The 19,974-nt window shown below is 42.1% G+C and overlaps 1 protein-coding gene across 1 annotated transcript in view; it reads right to left on the minus strand.

Annotated features, from left to right (window-relative positions):
* CBLB (Cbl proto-oncogene B) overlaps positions 1-19,974 on the minus strand; it is a 136,274-nt gene that overhangs the window by 18,627 nt on the left and 97,673 nt on the right. The window contains exons 13-14 of the mRNA XM_066578668.1: positions 4,384-4,524; positions 2,192-2,274 (exon numbers count right to left, since the gene is read on the minus strand). Coding sequence (XP_066434765.1) covers positions 2,192-2,274; positions 4,384-4,524 — 224 coding nt within the window. The remainder of the gene's footprint in view (positions 1-2,191; positions 2,275-4,383; positions 4,525-19,974) is intronic.

Here is a 19,974-nt window from a genome sequence, read left to right on the forward strand (position 1 = left end):
TTGTTCCCAAATAAACAGATAGCACAGTTTTCACACTTATCCTAGTAAGACCAGTACAGGTCTCACAGTAAGGAACACCCTTCAATCCAGCTTCTATATAATGTACGGCTGACGACCATTTAGGGACTGAGGCCTCATGGAATCTGAGCGGAGAATGGTGTTAAAACCATTTTGGCTCATTAGGTATGGGCTGGGGGGATTTTATCTATGTCTTTTTGAGTTCACTGTAGGGTCAGTTGTGAGCAAGCTGGAAAATGCTAGAAGTCACTGGCGAGATTTCGAGGCCTGGTGATGAACGATGATTGGTCTAATGGAAATGGCGAGAAGAAGCCTGGAAGAGATGCTACTGAGCTTGGAGCCTAGCAACAGAATCTGATTGGTGGGAGCTGGTGGTGGCAGGAGAGAGAAAGTTAATAAAAGAAGGTGCTGACAGGATGGGAGCTTCAGTTCTTTCACAGCACCACAAGCTTTGTCCGGCCCGCGGTGGGTATAAAGATGGTTTTAAATTGGTTATTGGTGTAGACTTGAGTGGTTAGGACTGAGTCTACCTATTATATATATGGTTATGATTTTGTTATAAGGCCTCATGTCCACGGGCAAAAGAAGAATTAAAATCCGCAGCGGATTTTAACTCTTCTCCTGCACGCGGATCCGCACCCCATAGGGATGCATTGACCACCCGCGGGGTAGATAAATACCCGCGGATGGTCAATAAAAGGGATTTTAAAAAAAATGGAGCATGAAAAAATCTGGACCATACTCCATTTTCGTGCGGGTCTCCCGCGGGGACGGCTCCCGCGGGCTTCTATTGAAGCCTATGGAAGCCGTCCGGATCCGCGGGAGATCTAAAATAGGAATTTAAAAGAATTTACTCATCCGGAGCGGACCGGGAAGGTCTTCTCTTCCTCACGGCCGGATCTTTCTTGCTTCGGCTTGGCGGATGTGCCCGGCGCATGCGCGCGGCACGTCGGCGACGTGCCGCCGGCGTGACGAGTTCATCCGCCGGCCGAAAAAGAAGATCCGGCCGTGAGGAAGAGAAGACCTTCCCGGTCCGCTCCGGATGGGTAAATTCTTTTAAATTCCTATTTTCGGCGCTCATGTCCGCGGGGCAGGAGGGACCCGCTGCAGATTCTCCATGTAGAATCCGTAGCGGGCCTGATTTTCCCCGTGGACATGAGGCCTAAAAGGTCATGGTAACCCAGTTTACAAATAAATGCTGCGGCCTTAAAATGTCACACCTGTGTTTGTCTATTTATTTCAGGTATATGTTAAGTAATGTTATACAGCATACGATTCCATACAGTATAAAGTAAGCTGCAGAATGTCTTTCACTAGCAGATTTGTCAATAAGTCTTTGGGCTTAGTTTCCAGCCCTTCCCTCTTCTCTCCTGAAGTATCGTTTTAGCTAAACTAGGACTAAAACAAATTTCACCTTTGCTGTGGTCATAGAAAAGCTGATGAGAACAGTCAGAAGAAAAGAGAAGGGCGCATGAAACCGAGCTGAATCTGTTAGTGAAAGGCATTCTACAGCTTCCTATATACTGTGATATAAACAAGCTGCAGAAGTCAAAACTGTGCAAATTTTTAAAATGAAAGCCTGATGCAAAAACGCTATACAGTCCAAAATACATGTAAAGTAGAAGAATTGCCCCAAAGGTGTGCATAGCCTTTAAATCGATTGACTCATTAGTTTTATATCCTAGGAATTAGTGAGGCGGCATTTACAGTTGTGGGCAAGTACGATATCCGTCTGAGAAACTCGGACCAATATCGCACTTGCAAAGCTGCAATTTTTTATGAGAGTGTGATACGTTGTGTGAGAAAAACGCATCACTGCAAGTGACAAAAATATATATAATTGCCCACTATTCTCTATGGGAGCAGGAACACATCGAATGAAATTCGCACTGAACATGCAAGTCTGACACTTTTCTTTCTTATGCTCTCATAGGGAAGATTTGCCAAGTCTTAATCAGAATCACCCAAAAATAGGATATTCTGCAATTTTTCTCTGCAAGAAGAAAACAAAAAAAAAAGAAAAAACACACATGTAAAAAGACTCATTAAAATTAGGTTATTTTCCTATGCACCTCGCAATGGCCCAAATCGTGTAGGAAGCTCGCTTGTGTAAATGCACCCTAAAGCAGATGGCACTTTACATTAATCCAGCATATCTATAGCTTGCACTTACCAAGATCTGGAGTCTTTAGTTTTTTCATTTCAGAGGTGTCATTGTGCATGCCATTGGTCAAACACTGGCCATTCTCACATAACCTAAGACAGATAAACAACCCAAGCTTAGTATCACTTAACTGTATAGGCAAGGAGACCAATCGTCCACCAACCAGGTAGACAGCCATTTATAACATTCTGGGCGTTCTTTAAACTTAGAATAGCCAAAGTTAAAATCTAGAGATGAGCGAGCGTACTCTGCCACGCCCCTTTTTCGCCCGAGTACCGCGATTTTCGAGTACTTCCGTACTCGGGCGAAAAGATTCGGGGGGCACCGTGGGTGAGTGGGGGGTTGCAGCGGGGAGTGGGGGGGGGGGGGGGGGGGGGGAGAGAGGGGGCTCCCCCCTGTTCCCCGCTGCTACCCCTTGCGCCGCCACGCCTCCCCCCGGCGCCCCCTGAATCTTTTCACCCGAGTACTGAAGTACTCAAAAATCGCGGTGCTCGATCGAGTAATTACTCGAAACGAGTACGTTCGCTCATCTCTATTAAAATCCATTGAGAATCCGTCCCCACTTCTATAATGTGCTAATGAGGCTGACCATAAAACACTCCCTCAGAGGCCCAATGGGGCTGAGATTTTGGGGACAGCGAAGCATTGTTTTACCTACATGCAGATGAGCTTCTCGTACAGAATCCTAAACAATGTCTGGGTCAGTTAGGGCTCTTCACTTGTCAAATAAGTAAGTGTGTGTTACACATTACTCATATTAAAATAGAGCCCCCCCCCTTCCCCTTAAAACCTGAAGTTTTAACTCCGGGTACCGAGCCCTACAACAGCCACTAATGGGCCAAAACAACAATGGCAGAGGCAGGAAATAGCGACGTGCCATGAGACCTGCACATTCCAAAATAATGTATGAGAAAAGCATTATATAGGACAACACCATTAAATAAACACTAAAATCCATAAAAGGAAAGGAGACATCACCAAGACCATCAATCAGTATGGAGACACAGCAGACAAAGATAGGGTGAAAGCAGTGGCAATAGATGGTTCTGCACAAAGGCACTAATTTCATGCTACATGAATAAAACATAAGCCCCTGCGGATGATATATCGCACCAAGCCCACAATAAATAACACACAATTTGTCACAAGGTACATACCAAGTAGAAACATGCACTGAAAACAACAGAAGAGCGGAGGGTGCCTAGTGAAATGGCTGAGACCTCAGGTAAAAAATTGTTCAGAGGTTTGGGCAATCATTAGGCGTTACCATTTCTTATCCCCTTTTACATGGGCCGATTCTCGGTTGAACATGCTCATGAGTGAGTCACGTAAGCGCTAGTTGTTGGCGCTCGTGCAGAATGTTCAGACAGGTAGAAAATCGCTGACTCCTCGCTCAGCGCTCCCATTCCTATGTGAAACACTGAGTGGGGAGCGTTTAGACCAACAGATTTTTATGCAGGCTAAAACTTAGCGACAAATAAAGAGCAAACAAAAAGTGCCCGCTGGCTCCATGTTTAGATGTAACAATTATCACGCACTTTCCTATGTTAAAGCACATTTTGAGCGACAATTACTCCGTGTAAATGGGCCTTTACCTGATGTCTCGGCCATTTCACTAGGCACCCTCCGCTCTACAGTTGTTTTCAGTGCATGTTGCTGACTGCTATGTACCATCTGCCGAACTGTGCTTTAATTATTTGTGGACTTTGTGTAACACAGATATATCATCATTAGGGGCTTGTGTTTTATTCATCCAATATGAAATTAGTGTCTTTGTGCAGAATTATTTTTTGCCGCTGCTTACAGCCATCTTTGTATTGGCCGCTATGTATTCATATTGAGTGATATGTTAGGGAATCTCTCCTTACCTTTTGGATTTCAGCATGTTGAGCTAAATAAGACTTATCATACATTATTTTGGAGTGAGACTGTCTTATGCCGCATTGCATTTTCCATTGATATAAAGCGCTGTGCAAACCCCAGAGTAGCAGCTCAGACAAGATGGCCGCCCCAGAGTCATGTACAGCAAACAGAAGTAAAAAAAAATAAAATACAACCAGAAAGTAAGACTAGGTTTCAGCGTATAGTTTTAATTAGTACACAATGAGTGATACTTTTATTTTAAGGACTATGTTCTGTATTTACTTAAACAATAACCCCAATAGTAAAACCCCACAAAACTAAAAGAAACTATTTTTTACCTAGAAAAGGATTTAACAGTATGACAATGGAGAGGCAACGGTCTTGAAGACACCGGGTGGGAGGATGGCATTTTGTATTCACTATCATCTTCTATAGGATGTCTTACTTTATCTGACAAGGAATGTAATGATAAAGGACACCTATGAAAAAGGAAAAAGATTTCAATATCTTTGCAGGTTAGTGCTGAACGCCAGTTCTCCATCTTTCAGTGTCAATGTCAAGCAAAGAGTCATAATTCACATGCCGTTCTTTAAAAAAACGTAACCTACTATTGAAACATTTTAGGCCTCTTTCACAACTGCGTTTTTTGATCCGGACAGCTGACTGGAAACCAAACGGACCCCCTTATAGTCAATGGGGTCTATTCGGCGCTGTTCAGCTCCATCTTGAGTTGGATCCGTTGAGCCGACGCAGATGTGAAAGCAGCCTTAGTGCACCAAATTATGTACAGCATAGGAATAAGCTCTATTTATGGTCAGTTATTGCACTTTGAGATAAATTTATGAAAACTTCAGGAAAATGTATTAATGCAAGGGTGGAACTTAAAACAGCAGATAAGAGTCATTTGAGGTTTCTTCCACCGTCACATGGCTACAGAGGTTCTCTCGTTAGAGATATATGGTTAAGAAGGCAGTAAAAGATGCAGAAAAATAATTCATTCCCACCAAGCGAACCTGTAACTTTACAGAATTTTTGCTTTGAGCTGACTTAAGTTTACCTTTTTTATTTATTTATTTTTTTTTAAAGTTACAAAAGAAAAGGGGCCATTCAGACCCAATTAGTGCTGTGGGCAACACCAATAATTCCATGTTCTTTTATGATGTGCCAGATGAGATTTCTTAGGCTAAAATGATTGCTCCTGAGATGGGACACATTAAGATGAATTACAAATATACTATATTCTTTCCAAAAATCAGGTTCCCAAGGTGTATCAGAATTCAGGAAAGCTTATATAAGCCATAAACTAATTAACCTCAAACGTTGGCACTGTAATGATCAAATTGGCCAGTCCAACCTTATGGAGAACAGAGCCTAAGACTAAAAATTATTGTAAAGATATAAGACTAGACAAACTTACACAGCGTTACTTAGGCCTCATGTCCACGGGGAAAATCAGGCCCGCTACGGATTCTCCATGGAGAATCTGCAGCGGGTCCCTCCTGCCCCGCGGACATGAGGGCTGAAAATAGGAATTTAAAAGAATTAACTCACCCGCAGCGGACCGGGAAGGTCTTCTCTTCCTCACGGCCGAATCTTCTTTTTCGGCCGGCGGATGAACTCGTCACGCCGGCAGCACGCATGCGCCGGGCACATCGGCCAAGCCGAAGCAAGAAAGATCAGGCCGTGAGGAAGAGAAGACCTTCCCGGTCCGCTGCGGGTGAGTGAATTCTTTTAAATTCCTATTTTAGGTCTCCCGCGGATCCGGACGGCTTCCATAGGATTCAATAGAAGCCTGCGGGAGAGCCGCACGAAAATGGAGCATGGTCCAGATTTTTTCATGCTCCATTTTTTTTTTAAATCCCTTTTATTGACCATCCGTGGGTATTTATCTACCCGCGGGTGGTCAATGCATCCCTATGGGGTGCGGATCCGCGGGCAGGAGAAGAGTTAAAATCCGCTGCGGATTTTAATTGTTCTTTTGCCCGTGGACATGAGGCCTAAATCTTTTCTTAAAGGCCCATTTACACAGGACGAGTGTCGGGCAAACGATACCAGACACTCGTCCCTGTATCCCCGCGTTCCTGTGCTCGTGCACCTGAGCTAGCACAGCTGGCTGGGTCACAGAGCGGCCAGCGGGAGGGGCGGGGCAGTGCAGGAGATTTCTCTCCTCTCACTCCCCCGCCCCTCTCCATTGAGATACACGCGGCCGTTTGCTATGGAACGGTGGCTGTTTAAACTGCAAGATGAGCGATGAACTTCATCGCCGATCTTTCATGCTGCATAAATGATGAGTGATAAAGCTCATCGTGTAGTTTAAACAGCGGTTGTTCCATAGCAAACGGCCACTGTGTTAACTCAATGGAGAGAAATCTCCTGCACTGCCCCGGCCCCAGGCTGGCCGCTCCATGTGCGAGCCAGCTCTGCTAGCTCCCATGCAGGAGCATGGGAGCGCAGAGACATACGGACGAGTGTTGGGCATCATTTGCCCGACACTCGTTTTGTGTAAATGAGCCTTTAGACTAGACAGTCAAAAGCTATACCTAATTAATGAGCTAAGTTTGACAAAATAATTTGCCAAAATTTGATAACAATTTTCTTTACAACATTTACACACCGTGCCTTGCTTATTCAACTCCCCCTTCCTTCCATTTAGGAACATTCCCTCCTTCACAATTAACATTGTTATGTTTGTTTCTTGCTTATGTAGGTGAAGCTATATTTGCACAGGTGGCACGATATGGGCCTGAAAAACTCGGACTGATATTGCACTTTAAAATTGCGATTTTCTCTGCGAGTGTAATGCACAAAAAAGACAATAAACAAAAAAAAAACCATAGGAAATAATGGGTGAGTTTTCTAGAAAAAAAAAAAAAAAAAAAAAAAATCACAGAAAAATAGAACATGCAGTTTCTTTCATCACTGCTGCGAGAGAAAAGTTGCACATGTAAATACACACACTGAAAAAAAATGGGTCTGTGCAAGTTTTGTGCGTCTTGCCATGCACAAAACTAGCATGGGAAACTCACCCATATAAATACACCCTAATTGTTTTGAATTGTTCTACCAACGGGCTTGCAACCCCAACTAGTTTTACTTGTCATCTTTAAGACATACCATATTTTATGTGAAGTAATTGGCAAATAGCTGAACAGAAGTTTCTGTACTGTAATTTATTTTTTGCTTCTAGCAAAAAGAAGAAGTTTATGAGCAATCACAAACCTCAACCAAAGTTTGGAAGACTTCCAAATAGATACACAAAAAGTTGTTCTTTGGAAGACTTTGCTTACTCAAAATAGGTTCAACTGCTCCTGGATGGCAGTGTTGGATAAAGCATCCTTTCCTACCCAACAAGGAATAGCCAACAAACTTCTGACAATCCCGCATTATAAAAGGAAATTACCTCTAAATACACAATTACAGCTTGAATGCAAAGAAACATTTGTTCAGTGCAGCAGAATCTAAATTCATAGGATTTACGAAAAATAATATAACGAGGAAAACAAAGCTCAAGAACTGAGAGGCAAAGAGATAATAGGCTGTCCTACATCCAACAACGTGTGTCTGACAGATAGATAGAACTCTTCTTAACAGACGACAAGGACGACAGAACCTCTCTTCCAAATGATGAAATATTACCTCTAACAAACAGTGAATGGACTGCACAAGAAATGGGCTCACTGGCAGACCAATTTCAAAACTAATGGAAGAAGAACTGCATTTTATCTTCCCTTTCTCCTAGTAGGCGTAAAGAGTGGATCTTAAAGAGACGGTCCTTAAAATGGTTCGGATGCTGTTCTAAAAACACAAAAGTAGTTTGACACAACATAAAAGAAACTAAACTTTTCTTCTCTTTCTGGTCACAAAATAAAAAAAATAAAAAGCAGCGCATATAAATTAAGAAAAAAAAGTTTTGTTAGTACTGCACAAGGAGAAACTCGGTTCACATTTGTAACATGGCAAAAATATCAGAAGCCTGCCAAGTGGGAGTGCGGTGGATTTAGTAGAGACATACACTATACCGTGGCTGGGAGTGCAAATTAATTTTTTTTGCCTGCTTTTTTTTAAAGCCTTGCCAATTTCTGTTCAAGTCAACAGATCAGATTCAGTAGAAAAAATGAGACCGCAATTGGACCTGACATTTCAATAGTGGTTGTACAGCCAATTTCAATGGTCAGAAAGAAGCTAACACAACACTGAGCAAAGACCAATAAAGGTTCAAAGAGAGATCGCATGGACAATGAAAATAGATTTTAAAAGCAGTCATTTGAAAATGTTAAAAAGAGGAACAATGCCATGGAAACCAGTAGAATAAGGTTTCAGTATTTTCTAGATCAGTGTTCCCCAACTCCAGTCCTCAGGGACCCCCAACAGGTCATGTTTTCAGGATTCCCTCAGTATTGCACAGGTGATGTAATTATTGTCGGTGCCTCAGACATTGCCACAGGTGTTCTTACCATAGGATATCCTGAAAACATGACCTGTTGGGGGTCCCTGAGGACTGGAGTTGGGGACCCCTGTTCTAGTTTATCTTTTTTTACATTCTTATCCAAAATCCATCTTTTTTAGAATAAAGGCCTGTAACCAAATACATGATTAAGGGCCGGTCTGAGAACAGTCATGGGGATTACAAGGATTCATTAGAAACCTGCATGTGTTTACCGCTCTGATAAGGAATAGACCCAAACATGGAACTCTACTTCAGGGCTTCTAAGCATCCTGCACATCTTACAGCAATGCCGCAAACAAATTAAATAGACCTTCGGAGGATCCATCGCAGATGTAACATGACATGGCAGACGAAAAATCTCTGTACACAAGACTTTTTTGTCTGGTAAAACCCAGAGGGTTGAATGAAACCCAGATGAACCCCATTACAGTCAAAGGGGTCCATTCAGTTAAGTCATAATAATAATGTTTATTTGTATAGCACCAGCTTATTCCGCAGTGCTTTCAAAACATAGAGGAAAACAAACATTACAACAGTTACCGTACATATAATACTTAAATTAGTGGGAAAAAGATAAGGGTGGGGGACCTCCACCAATGGGCTTACACACAACAAGGAGGCGGTGCAGGAAATGTACACGATAGGCAAAGTGGAGAATGAGGGGTGCCATAGGTAGACAATGGTCCAGGCGTGCAGTGGCAGGGCAAGGAAAGCTTGATGTAGGGGTTTAGTTTAGGAGATTTGATATGCTTCTTGAAGAGGTTAATTTTTAAGGCACGTCTGAAGTTCCGTGCGTCGGGGATTGTCTGGATGTTTTGGGATAGTGCATTCCAGAGGACCGATGCTGCTCTGGAAAGGTCCTGGAGGTGGAAATGTGAGGTTCGTATTAGACGGGCGTTAAGTGATAAAAAGGATCCGTGCAGCTATGGGATTCCCCTTACCTGGTCCTATAACGGATAAGGAACATGGAATTCCCTAATTCAGTCCTGAACATAGTCTACTACAAAACACAGAAGGCATCTATAGAACAAACAATTAACCATTTCTTTTTCAGCCCCGAGGCCGAGCGCTTTTATTCCTTACTTCAGTAGACAAGTTTAAGATCGTTAATCTCTGAATGTTCTAGAAGTAAAAGATTTCCGGGAATAAGTTTACCAAACAGCTTGTAGAACAAGAATAACAAATTTCCCTTTATTTGGTGCCCAGAGATAAGCCATGTTCATTCCTCTACCCTATTAAATCCTCATTTATGGATAGTGAGCTCAGTATACACTTGTGTGCTGGCAGACCTCTCCTACCCTTCTTATTTCCCCTTTGGGTCTTAGCTTTTCTCCCTTGTATTAACATGTATCACCATTTTATACTTCGCTCTTCTCCAGTGCTGCTAGATGACGCATTGGTAATGCTCTTTTGTACTAATACATTGCTTCTCAGAATTTTATTTAGAGGTGATCCTTCTCACAGGTTCACCTGGTGACATTTTTACTAAGCAATTTAGATTTACATTCTTACTAATTTTTGATACACATTGTACAATGACAAATCCTACCACAAAAAGGTCAGAAGGGGGCTGTAAAGGAGAGAACATTACGGTGTCAATCATAACCTGGTCCTGTAAAAATAAACTATACCTGTTAAAGCAAAAAGCAACTATATAGCGCTGCAGAAAGTTCAATTATATTTGTCAGTGCTCTACAAAACAGACAGCTGCCATGAACAATTGTGGAGGAGTAATGAAAATATTGGTTTCTCAGTATGCAATCACATGAAGAGGGAGCTCTAATAATACCTAACAATGCATGCCACAAATCTACAATTTTATTTATAGCTGTCATATTTGAAAAACTAATAACCTAAATTGCAGCTTTTCAGAAAATTATAGAAAATATACTTTGATATGCATAGAAACAGTATATGTATAGACATGCGGGACTGTGTCAGTCTGTTTGCAATGCCATGACTTGTTCTAAACAATATATACAATATACTCCCAAATACAATGTATCTTATCTGTTTCAATCTTTCTCTTTCAATGATGTTTATGGGTAGTTTCAATAACATAACATACAAGTATATTTGTAGTTACGGACAACAGTAATAATTACGAGTTATAGACTATACATTCTTATACAGCAAATGGCCCATATATAGAGATTTGTTGGTAAATGTATCAGTAATCCGTAATGTTAGGATTGTTTGATTAGTAACATTGTTAACATTTGGAACAAGAAACAACAAGTAACCAGTGTATATCAAATTAATAATTGAGGCTTGGAGTTTTGATGGAAGGGGGCTAAGGGGAAGAGTTATGCTTTTAAATTGGAAGAGGATAATGGATAAGCCAAATGTTCCATTTGTCGGTGAAGCCGTCCAGTTTTCCACCTTGAATGGCTATAATTTTTCCGTATAGACAGTTGTTTAAACTATTAGTGTGCTACCTTCTATGGAAGATATTCTATTTCCAGTGTCGTAAGACGGGAAACATGGGGAGAACATGGCATGTGATAAGTTCTGAAATTCAGTGGGAATTGTTGGGGTTGCCTTGTGGGAAATTCTGACAACAGTGTGCTATAGTGGACAGTGCAACACCATGGAATAGTATTCTGGAATTAACTTATGTTACACAAGGGCTTAAAGTAGACACATTCACAAATGGGTATGTTGTGTGGTTCTAAAATCACATCAAATAGTATCTTCATGTAATAAGCTTGATCCTGATCCAAGTTTGTAGTTTTAATTGCAAAGAAATAGGATAAAGTACAGTACTACTTTTGATCAACATTGGCTACATATTACATAGTAGGTACGAAATGGAACAGCTTTGTAATTCTCGTTTTCCAGGAAAATTAATTCATGATTCCAAGGACAGACCTTCAATGTGTGATTAGAAATGGAGTACCGTGGCCCTTCGGTATTCTAGATGGTAGAGCATTGGTACACATAGTAGTGCCAGCTACTGCAGCTCAGCCCCATTTGAGAAAGACATTTCTGGAAATCTTTAACTCTCGTTTATTCTGTTTTAGTTTCCTGTTACTTCATACAGTACTGAACAAATCTGTTTTCACCTAGAAAATGTAAATCACGCCAGCTGCTGATCAGAGATGGTAGTACTTTTAACATGTTATAGGAAAGTGTTAAAACTTTTGATCAGTCTGAGTCACAGTGTCAAAACCCCCACCAATACTTCGAAACCCCACCAATAAAATCGAAACAGCGGAAGCACCGAGTCAAGTGCCTTCTCTGCTTGCTAGCTGAAGACAAGTTTATAGACTTTCCGTTGAACCCATCTTCAGCTACCAAGCAGGTACAGTGTTCAGATGAGGGCTTCTACTGCTTCATTCTAGAGATCGGAAGGGATCTCAACACATGAGCATCCACCAATCAAAACGTATGACACGTCTCTATCATATGTCAAAAGTTTTTTTAAAGTACTGTTACACTTTATTTCCCTGCTCATTATGATGGATCAAATCACATTTCCTACTCATTTCAGCAAGGCCCAAACTTCTGACTAGTGTGCTCGTATTACTTATCAATTTGAATTGGTCTTGATAAATTATTTCTATTCTATAGCAGTAATCAGGTCCGTTTTTATGATCATAAGTTGGTGATAGGGCATTGAACGTTTGTCAATGTGTCAATAGTTTCTTCAAGTGGCTGGCCCATAAACCTTTATCACTGATTTACCTGATGTGTTACATGTATGATCACTAGGCGTCTGACCAATGGGTTCACCGCTGATCATAAAAATGGAGCCTAGAGTTCCCAGCGTGGATACAGCAGTCATCACATGTGCACAATCACGCTCTATGAAAGTGATGGAGATAGCCAAGCTCTTTACTTGACTATCTCACTCAGTCTCTTAGACTGTGAATGGCGTAGTAAGGGTGCATGCATGTTGTTTTTGAAGCAACCCTTTTAGGAAGTTTAGATCAGTTGTGGGCTTAAAAAACATCCAAAAATCTAACACACACCACCATAGATCAAATTAGACTCACAGCAAGTTCATACCAATGTATCATTAACACAAAACACATAATCCATCTATCCACCTATCCAAACCCACCCACCCACCTACCTACCTACCTACCGCAGATCGTTGAGTTTCCAGGTAGCAGTGGTATATGTTTTACTACCTTGCACTGCATATAAAATAACAAAAAATTAAAACAATCATAAAGACTATAAGATGCAAAATTCTACACTGGTTAGTGATGAGAGGGATGCAATCTCCGCACAGAGCTGTGGAATATGTTGGTGTTATATAGGCAATAGGAAATAAAGTATTATAGCATAGCATAGATTATGCTCATATAATATGTAATATTATAGAATATATTATAATATATAATAAATACTATATATTAGTATTTGTAAAATAACTGGTAATGGACACTTCATATTACAATAGCCTGTTACTTCGTTGCAACTACTATCAGGCTGCCTTGACAAATGTTTATGAACTACCATTATTGTCAGCATAATTACAATATACAGATTAACTGCAAATAAACATGGCAGCTCAAGGCAAATTCCTTTTATTGACCGTGCAGAACTGTAAAATGTAGCAGTGCTTAGCCAAGAAAACAGAAACACGGCAGAAATAAGTATGTAGCCAATTGTAAGGCATGGGGGATAGTTAAGCTAATGTCAGTTCCACTTAGTTTCTGTAGAGGGAGCTAAAGTACATCTGAAAGTCATAAACTAACCTGACATGACGAGGACATGGGAAGAGGAATTCACATGCAGAGTGTTCTTGCATTCATCTCCGTATAATAAATCAAACAAAACATCCTAAATATCAGTATTCAGCTAAGATATGGGAATAACTATTGTGCCATCACACGCTGCAGAGATGTCTCGGCTCTGTGACTGCTACAATTACAAGTACTCAAGGTCAAACCTCCCAATGCACTTTTGAGGCAAATCATGCTTGGAGCTTATTGTGCATCCAGGCTCATTCAAAAAGTAATGTGAAGTACATAAAAGTTAGTGAACTTCCATGTGTATGGAGCCATACAATAACATTCACCTCTCTTGTGAAGGATCCTACTACTTTACTTCACTTGTTTCATCTTTTGCACATGATAACTCTGAAGCGGTTATCAGATATTGCAATAACATAACCGTGAATGCAAGCCGTCTAATGATATCCTACATACACAGGTCACTTCTGCACTGCCGTTTGGCTTGTACCGCAGCGTATAACTTGCCTTAAAATGAATCAGCCGTTATCTGTGACGACCATTCTCAGTTTCATGAAAGGAATAACTAGTTGTCACTATTAGTAACGATTTATAAAGATACGGGAGAGTTCTTCCAATTCCTGTCAGTGGAACCCTCCGAACAAAGCTCAACCCTAACCAAACTAATGCCCATCTGATTTACTTGTATATGAAAAGCGGAGTGTACCGCAATGTGTTCACAGAGGAGATCTGCAGAGTGATAACAGTTTCTGAGCGTCAGGAAGGATATCGTTTCTCCTTAGGGAGAGCACCTAGAAGGTGTGAGGAGACTTCTAAGACCATCCATGCTTCTTTTGGAAATACGCAAATAGAAGATGGAACAATACCTCTGCAGCACCACCTACTGGAAGGCAGCATTCCTGCAAGTCAATGTCAGACTCTTTAAAGCTGGCTTATTTAAAAACTCTGGCATTGACTTGCAGGAAAGCAGTCTTCCCAAAGGTGGCGCTGCAGAGGTATTGTTCCATCTTCCCATTTGCATAGTTTCTGAGCAGCACAGGCATAAGGAGTTTTAGTACAACCTATTGCATCCTTAGCTCACCTTATAATATAACACACACACATCCTGACTTCACCTAGTAAGCTAGATTTTTTTCTTTCCCAGGAGGCAGAGGTAGAATTAAAACACAGGTTAGAAATTACATCATTCAAATACTATCCCTTCTGCAGTTCAACTGCCACAAGTATTGGGGGGGCTGCGAATCCCACTCTTTGATGACAAGCACCCACCATTTAAAGAGGTTGTGTCACGAATTTTAGATTTACTCTGCGGGATCACCAAAAATAAAGTTTACAATTGGAATAATTTTTAAAAAATGCTTTCGTGTCTGGATATTGCTGTTACCCATTAAGGCGCCCCTGGTATTCCTCTTGATTGCCTTTCAGAGGGTCCGCTGAATATGTTTAGTTCTGATTAAAGTAGCGCTCTGCTTGTGTACCTGTTAGTATTGAGAGCTCTGCACTGTAGCCAGAACCACAGGAGGCTCGGGGTGGTGGGACTGAGCTACATAGCACCAACACCAGGGGGCGTCGTAAGTCTGTAACAACATCTGGATATAGGAGTTTATTTCTATTTAAAAAGGTTTGTTCTTTTTAAGCACCCCAGGGCTTTTCAGAAAAAGCTGCAATTTGTGTGCACATGAGGAACAACACTTTCAGGCCATTATATGACTTGCATCCTGGATCTTTCCCCAGTGTTCCCCTATGCAGGCTGCATTTCTAATGTTCAGTTATCTTCAGCAGCATGTCAGTGAGCCTCCCTCCTCCTCCCCACAGACTTCAATGGGCAGCATGAGTCAGCATCCCCCTCCTCCACTTCCTGTTATCCATCCTGTTAGTATAGAGAAATTTGGAATGACAACTAGAGTAGAGAGTAAATTAGAAGTAAAGGCCCATTTAGACAACAATTATCACTCAAAATCAGCTCAAAAGCCGTCTTTTGAGCGATAAATCGTTGTGCATAACTGCACTGACATTGTGCAGTTTTCGCTCTCCCGTCGCTCATCGTTGTCTTTCAGCATGCTGAAAGACAACGATAAGCCTTATCAGGGATTCACAGCGGGATACAGCTGATACTATGGTTTCAGCTGTATCCCCCTCCCTGATGACAGGCTGGGTATGAAGAACAGAGCGGTCCAGCTCTGATCTCCATACCCGGTACGGAGCACTTGGCTGTATAACAGCCGGGCCCTCCGTGCAGAAAACATCTGGATGCAGAAGACAAGCGGGGACACCCGGCTTGTCTTCTGCATCCTCTGCTCAGAGTGCTCAGCTGTATAACAGACAGGCGCTCGGAGCAGAGAACAGCTGGATGCAGAAGGCAAGTGGGGACACTCAGCTTGTCTTCTACATCCTTCGCTGGCAGTGCAAGGTGATCGCTCATCTTGAGCGATCATCTTGCGCTGTAAATAACACAACGATGATCGCTCAAAAGTCGCTTAAGCGATTATCGTTGCGTCTAAACCAGACTTAAGACAGACTGATAGAGGCCAGCAATTTAGGCTCCTTTTACCTTGAGTGATAAATCATTCACATGAGCGAACAAGGTAGATAAATCGTTTGTCAATGCGTTCACATATCGTTTAGTCATTTGTACTCACTGCACCAGAGAATGAGAGCAACTAAATAGCCATTTACATGCAATGGTGTGCAAACAAGTGAACGATTATTTTTATGCCAACATTAAATGAGTGCCAAACGATTAGTAACCCAATTCTCATTAGCCATTCAAGTGTTGGCCATTTTGAAACGACATAATTCTCACGATCCAGCGATTTTTTGAATGCTGATCGTTGCATATAAAAGGGCCCTCAGAGTAATTTTTCAGCACAAAAATGTCATTCTAGGCAAGTGATTTACACTTTTCCCAGTGGTCATGCTGCCCACCATATTAACACAAGTTCTCTCAAAGTGCATTGACCGTTCAGTGATTCAGAAAGTAAGTTACATGAACTGAATATTTAGGAATCAAGTCAGATATCTATTTTTTAAAGAATTGCTCAAAGTAGAGAAAGAATAAAAATAACTTAAGGTTATCTTAACTGCAAATGGATGGCACCTGCAGAGCAAATCGTTCATTTACTAGCTTTTTGCTCAGTCTATGGCATCAGCATGCACAACATTGGAAAGGACTTTTAAAAGGATCTGAACTCTAATAAACCCGCTTGTCAGACACAAAAGCCCTACAACTGAATTCTTTGAGCAATGAATAACCATGACCCAATATTGCCAGTTATTTGGATCTTGTTCTAAACCCCTATACGTCACTTCTGCCAAGACCTGGATACTTTCCCAGACAACTGTGCCATCCACTACAGTGGAGCATTAGAGGGCTGCAGCACTTTGTATAAGGGTTTTCAAAGCTGCCTAATTTTCTCAACTTGGGCAGGACACACCAATGCTTTGATTCTTAGAGCCATTGTGTTCCTAACAAGGCTCATTAAGAGCAAGTGTGCAGCCAAATACACTACTGGACTACAGCCACCATCCTGGCACCAATCCTGGTACACAGCAATGACCTGGCACAATCCTCCCTAGCTTTCTCCTCTTCTGTGTCCCTTTAAAACTCCAGCTGGCATCCAGTCATTTGGAACCTAATCCTGTTAGCGGCCCACAACTACAGCTGAACAGAAGCAGATTTGCAAAGTGCTGGAAGAATAGTTTACTTTAACAATACAATCACACTGGCACAAATAAAACGTAAAGAACATTCCTGCTGCTGCTCTAAGTGAAGTGTCAACAACTGATTAAAATAATCCATGTCCTAGCCATTCCAGAAGCAGCACGGGGAAGGGCAATTAATACGCTGAAAACTTTTAGATCCCTTTTCAATATGCCATAAAGCAGAGTCTCCATGTGTGGACAGGACGGGAGGTTAAATTTCAATTAAAATGTCCAGAGATCAACTATTTCCACTCACTTGGAAATAAAAGTGCTGGCCATGAAGTCATGCAGAAGAGCAAAAACAGGGAAATTTAGTCCGCCTATCAAACTACATTTGTTTTAATATTTCAGCCTTGAATAATTAAATAAAGCAAATATAGAAATATGTAAGTCCTCAGCGTCTCCACCGATGTGCAGTAGAGCAGGGTTTCCCAGCTCCAGTCCTCAGGAACACCCACGAGTTAGGTGTTCAGGATTTCCTCAGGTGATGTAATTACTGTCAGTATCACAGGTGTTCTTACTATAGGATATCCTGAAAACATGACCTGTTGGTGGTCCCTGAGGACTGGAGTTGGGAAACACTGCAGTAGAGCACTCAAGAAAAAATACCATCCTGGATTTAACCAATTGATTACAAAATAATCAACAAGTATGTTTCTTTAGAGGGCATCTGTCACCACCCATGCTGTATTCTCAATATCTTTTCTTACCGCAGACACGCTAAAAACGCTTATTGTTGCCCTCATCCACTCTCGGCTCGATTATTGCAACTCGTTGCTGATCGGCCTCCCCTGCACCAGACTCTACCCTCTCCAATCCATCCTGAATGCAGCAGCCAGGATCACCTTCCTGTCCAGCCGCTACTCGGACGCCTCTGCCCTGTGCCAGTCACTGCACTGGCTGCCCGTCAAATAGAGAATTCAATTTAAACTCACTACCTTCATCCACAAAGCCCTCCACAGCACAGCGCCCCCCTATATTGCCTCCCTCATCTCAATCCATCACCCAGCCAGGGCTCTCCGCTCTGCTAACGAAACTAGACTGCGCCCCCCCCCCCCGCCCCTAATTTGGACTTCTCATTCCCGCCTCCAAGACTTCTCCAGAGCAGCACCAGTCCTCTGGAACGCACTACCAAAGGATACCCGGGCAATCCAGGACTCACAAAGCTTCAGACGTGCTATTAAAACCCACCTCTTCAGGGAGGCATACCACATTCCCTAGACAAACCCCTCTGTACGCTGCCTGATAACATGCTCCCTGACCTACTGACTGCAATCCTTGCCAGCCACCATCAACTGCCCCTGCAGTCATACCGATTCTGCAGTCATACCGATTCTGCAGTCATACCGATTCTGCAGTCATACCGATTCTGCAGTCATACCGATTCTGCAGTCATACCGATTCTGCAGTCATACGGCTAAATGTCTGACCATTGTCTGTGTGTATAGCATCCCTCACTCTCCACCTCGCCATACCGTGCACATCTCCAGCCCCTTTACCTTCTGTATCACCCCACTACTCGTAGTATGTAAGCTCGTTGGAGCACGACTCTCACCCCTATTGTTTCCATCAACTGATTACTATGTAACCGTGGTTCTGTAATTTTTGTACTTTTGTCTTCCTGTATTCCCAGTCTTTGTAAGCGCTCGGAATATGTTGGCGCTAGACAGCGGTCAATCATTGGCTGTGGGGTGGGTGAAGCTAGCATGCACTATCAAGGACTACTTCCTGTAGTCCTTTGAGTGTGCTGCTACTGTTAAATGTAAATTTCTGCTAAACTCCTTTACAGATACACAAGACAGACAAAGGATTGTCCTAGATAGACCTCAACTATATAGTATATACAAAAGGTTCCCAAATTCAGCACTCCTCTCGATGGTTATGGTACGTTAACACATTGCTTGGGAAACACTACATTTAAAACAGATGGTATGTCAATTATATGGAATGGCTTATTTCAGCAGATACGAAACAGGATGCAGTAACCAAAAATGGCAACAGCACGCAAAATAAATTTACTATCAGAGGTATACATACCTATAATCAACACTCTAACCACATTAAATAATGCAAGGAATAATGCAAGGTTCTTGGTATATAATTTGATCGAATTACATTAGCCCATCTACCAACGTCTAGGTGACCAAGCTCTCAGATGGGTCCTAACACTAATACCAGGTGGTAAATCTCAAACTGGGAAAGTTGGGTTCCTACCTCTCAGAATGCTCCTCTCTTGGGACTAAGCCTACAAATAAAACCAGGGGAGGTAGGATACCATTCATATGCTCCAGTAGGAGGGTCAGAAGGTAAATGGGCGGCAGGTGTGCACGACCAAGTGAAGGCAGCCAAAACTTTACAATATTTGTACAAAAAAAAGATAAAATAGGTCAGCACTACGCAATGGAAATATATCTCAATAGAAATATATAGGTGCACGTTAAACCATGGTTGCAAAAACAGGATGCACACACTCTAGTAGACATGCCATATAGAAGGGTTTATAAAATAACTCCTATCAGTCCGTGATCATTACGATTTGTATGGCACTGTTTCCAGGTGAGAAGGCTGTCAATGAAATCCGTAGACATTAGAGATGAGCGAGCATACTCGGAAAAGCACTACTCGCTCGAGTAATTTGCTTTATCCAAGTATCGCTGTGCTCGTCCCTGAAGATTCGGGTGCCGGCACGGAGCGGGGAGCTGCAGGGGAGAGCGGGGAGGAACGGAGGGGAGATCTTTCTCTCCCTCTCTCCCGCCCGCTCTCCCCTGCTCCCCGCTGCGACTCACCTGTCAGCCGCAGCGGCACCCGAATCTTCAGGGACGAGCACAGCGATACTCGGATAAAGCAAATTACTCGAGCGAGTAGTGCTTTTCCGAGTACGCTCGCTCATCTTTAGTAGACATCTTAGTGTCTGGAGGCTTTCCAAATACCAAGTGAGACAATACTTTGGTATCACGGACATAACAGTTCATCACATTGCTAGTACAAAGCAAATTATTAATACAATGGCAATTATCAATTGGCGAAATATTCCCAAAGTCTATACCAGTAAAAATTATAAAGGACAACCAGTC

This window comes from Eleutherodactylus coqui, chromosome 1 (genome assembly GCF_035609145.1).
Source record: "Eleutherodactylus coqui strain aEleCoq1 chromosome 1, aEleCoq1.hap1, whole genome shotgun sequence".
NCBI lineage: Eukaryota > Metazoa > Chordata > Amphibia > Anura > Eleutherodactylidae > Eleutherodactylus > Eleutherodactylus coqui.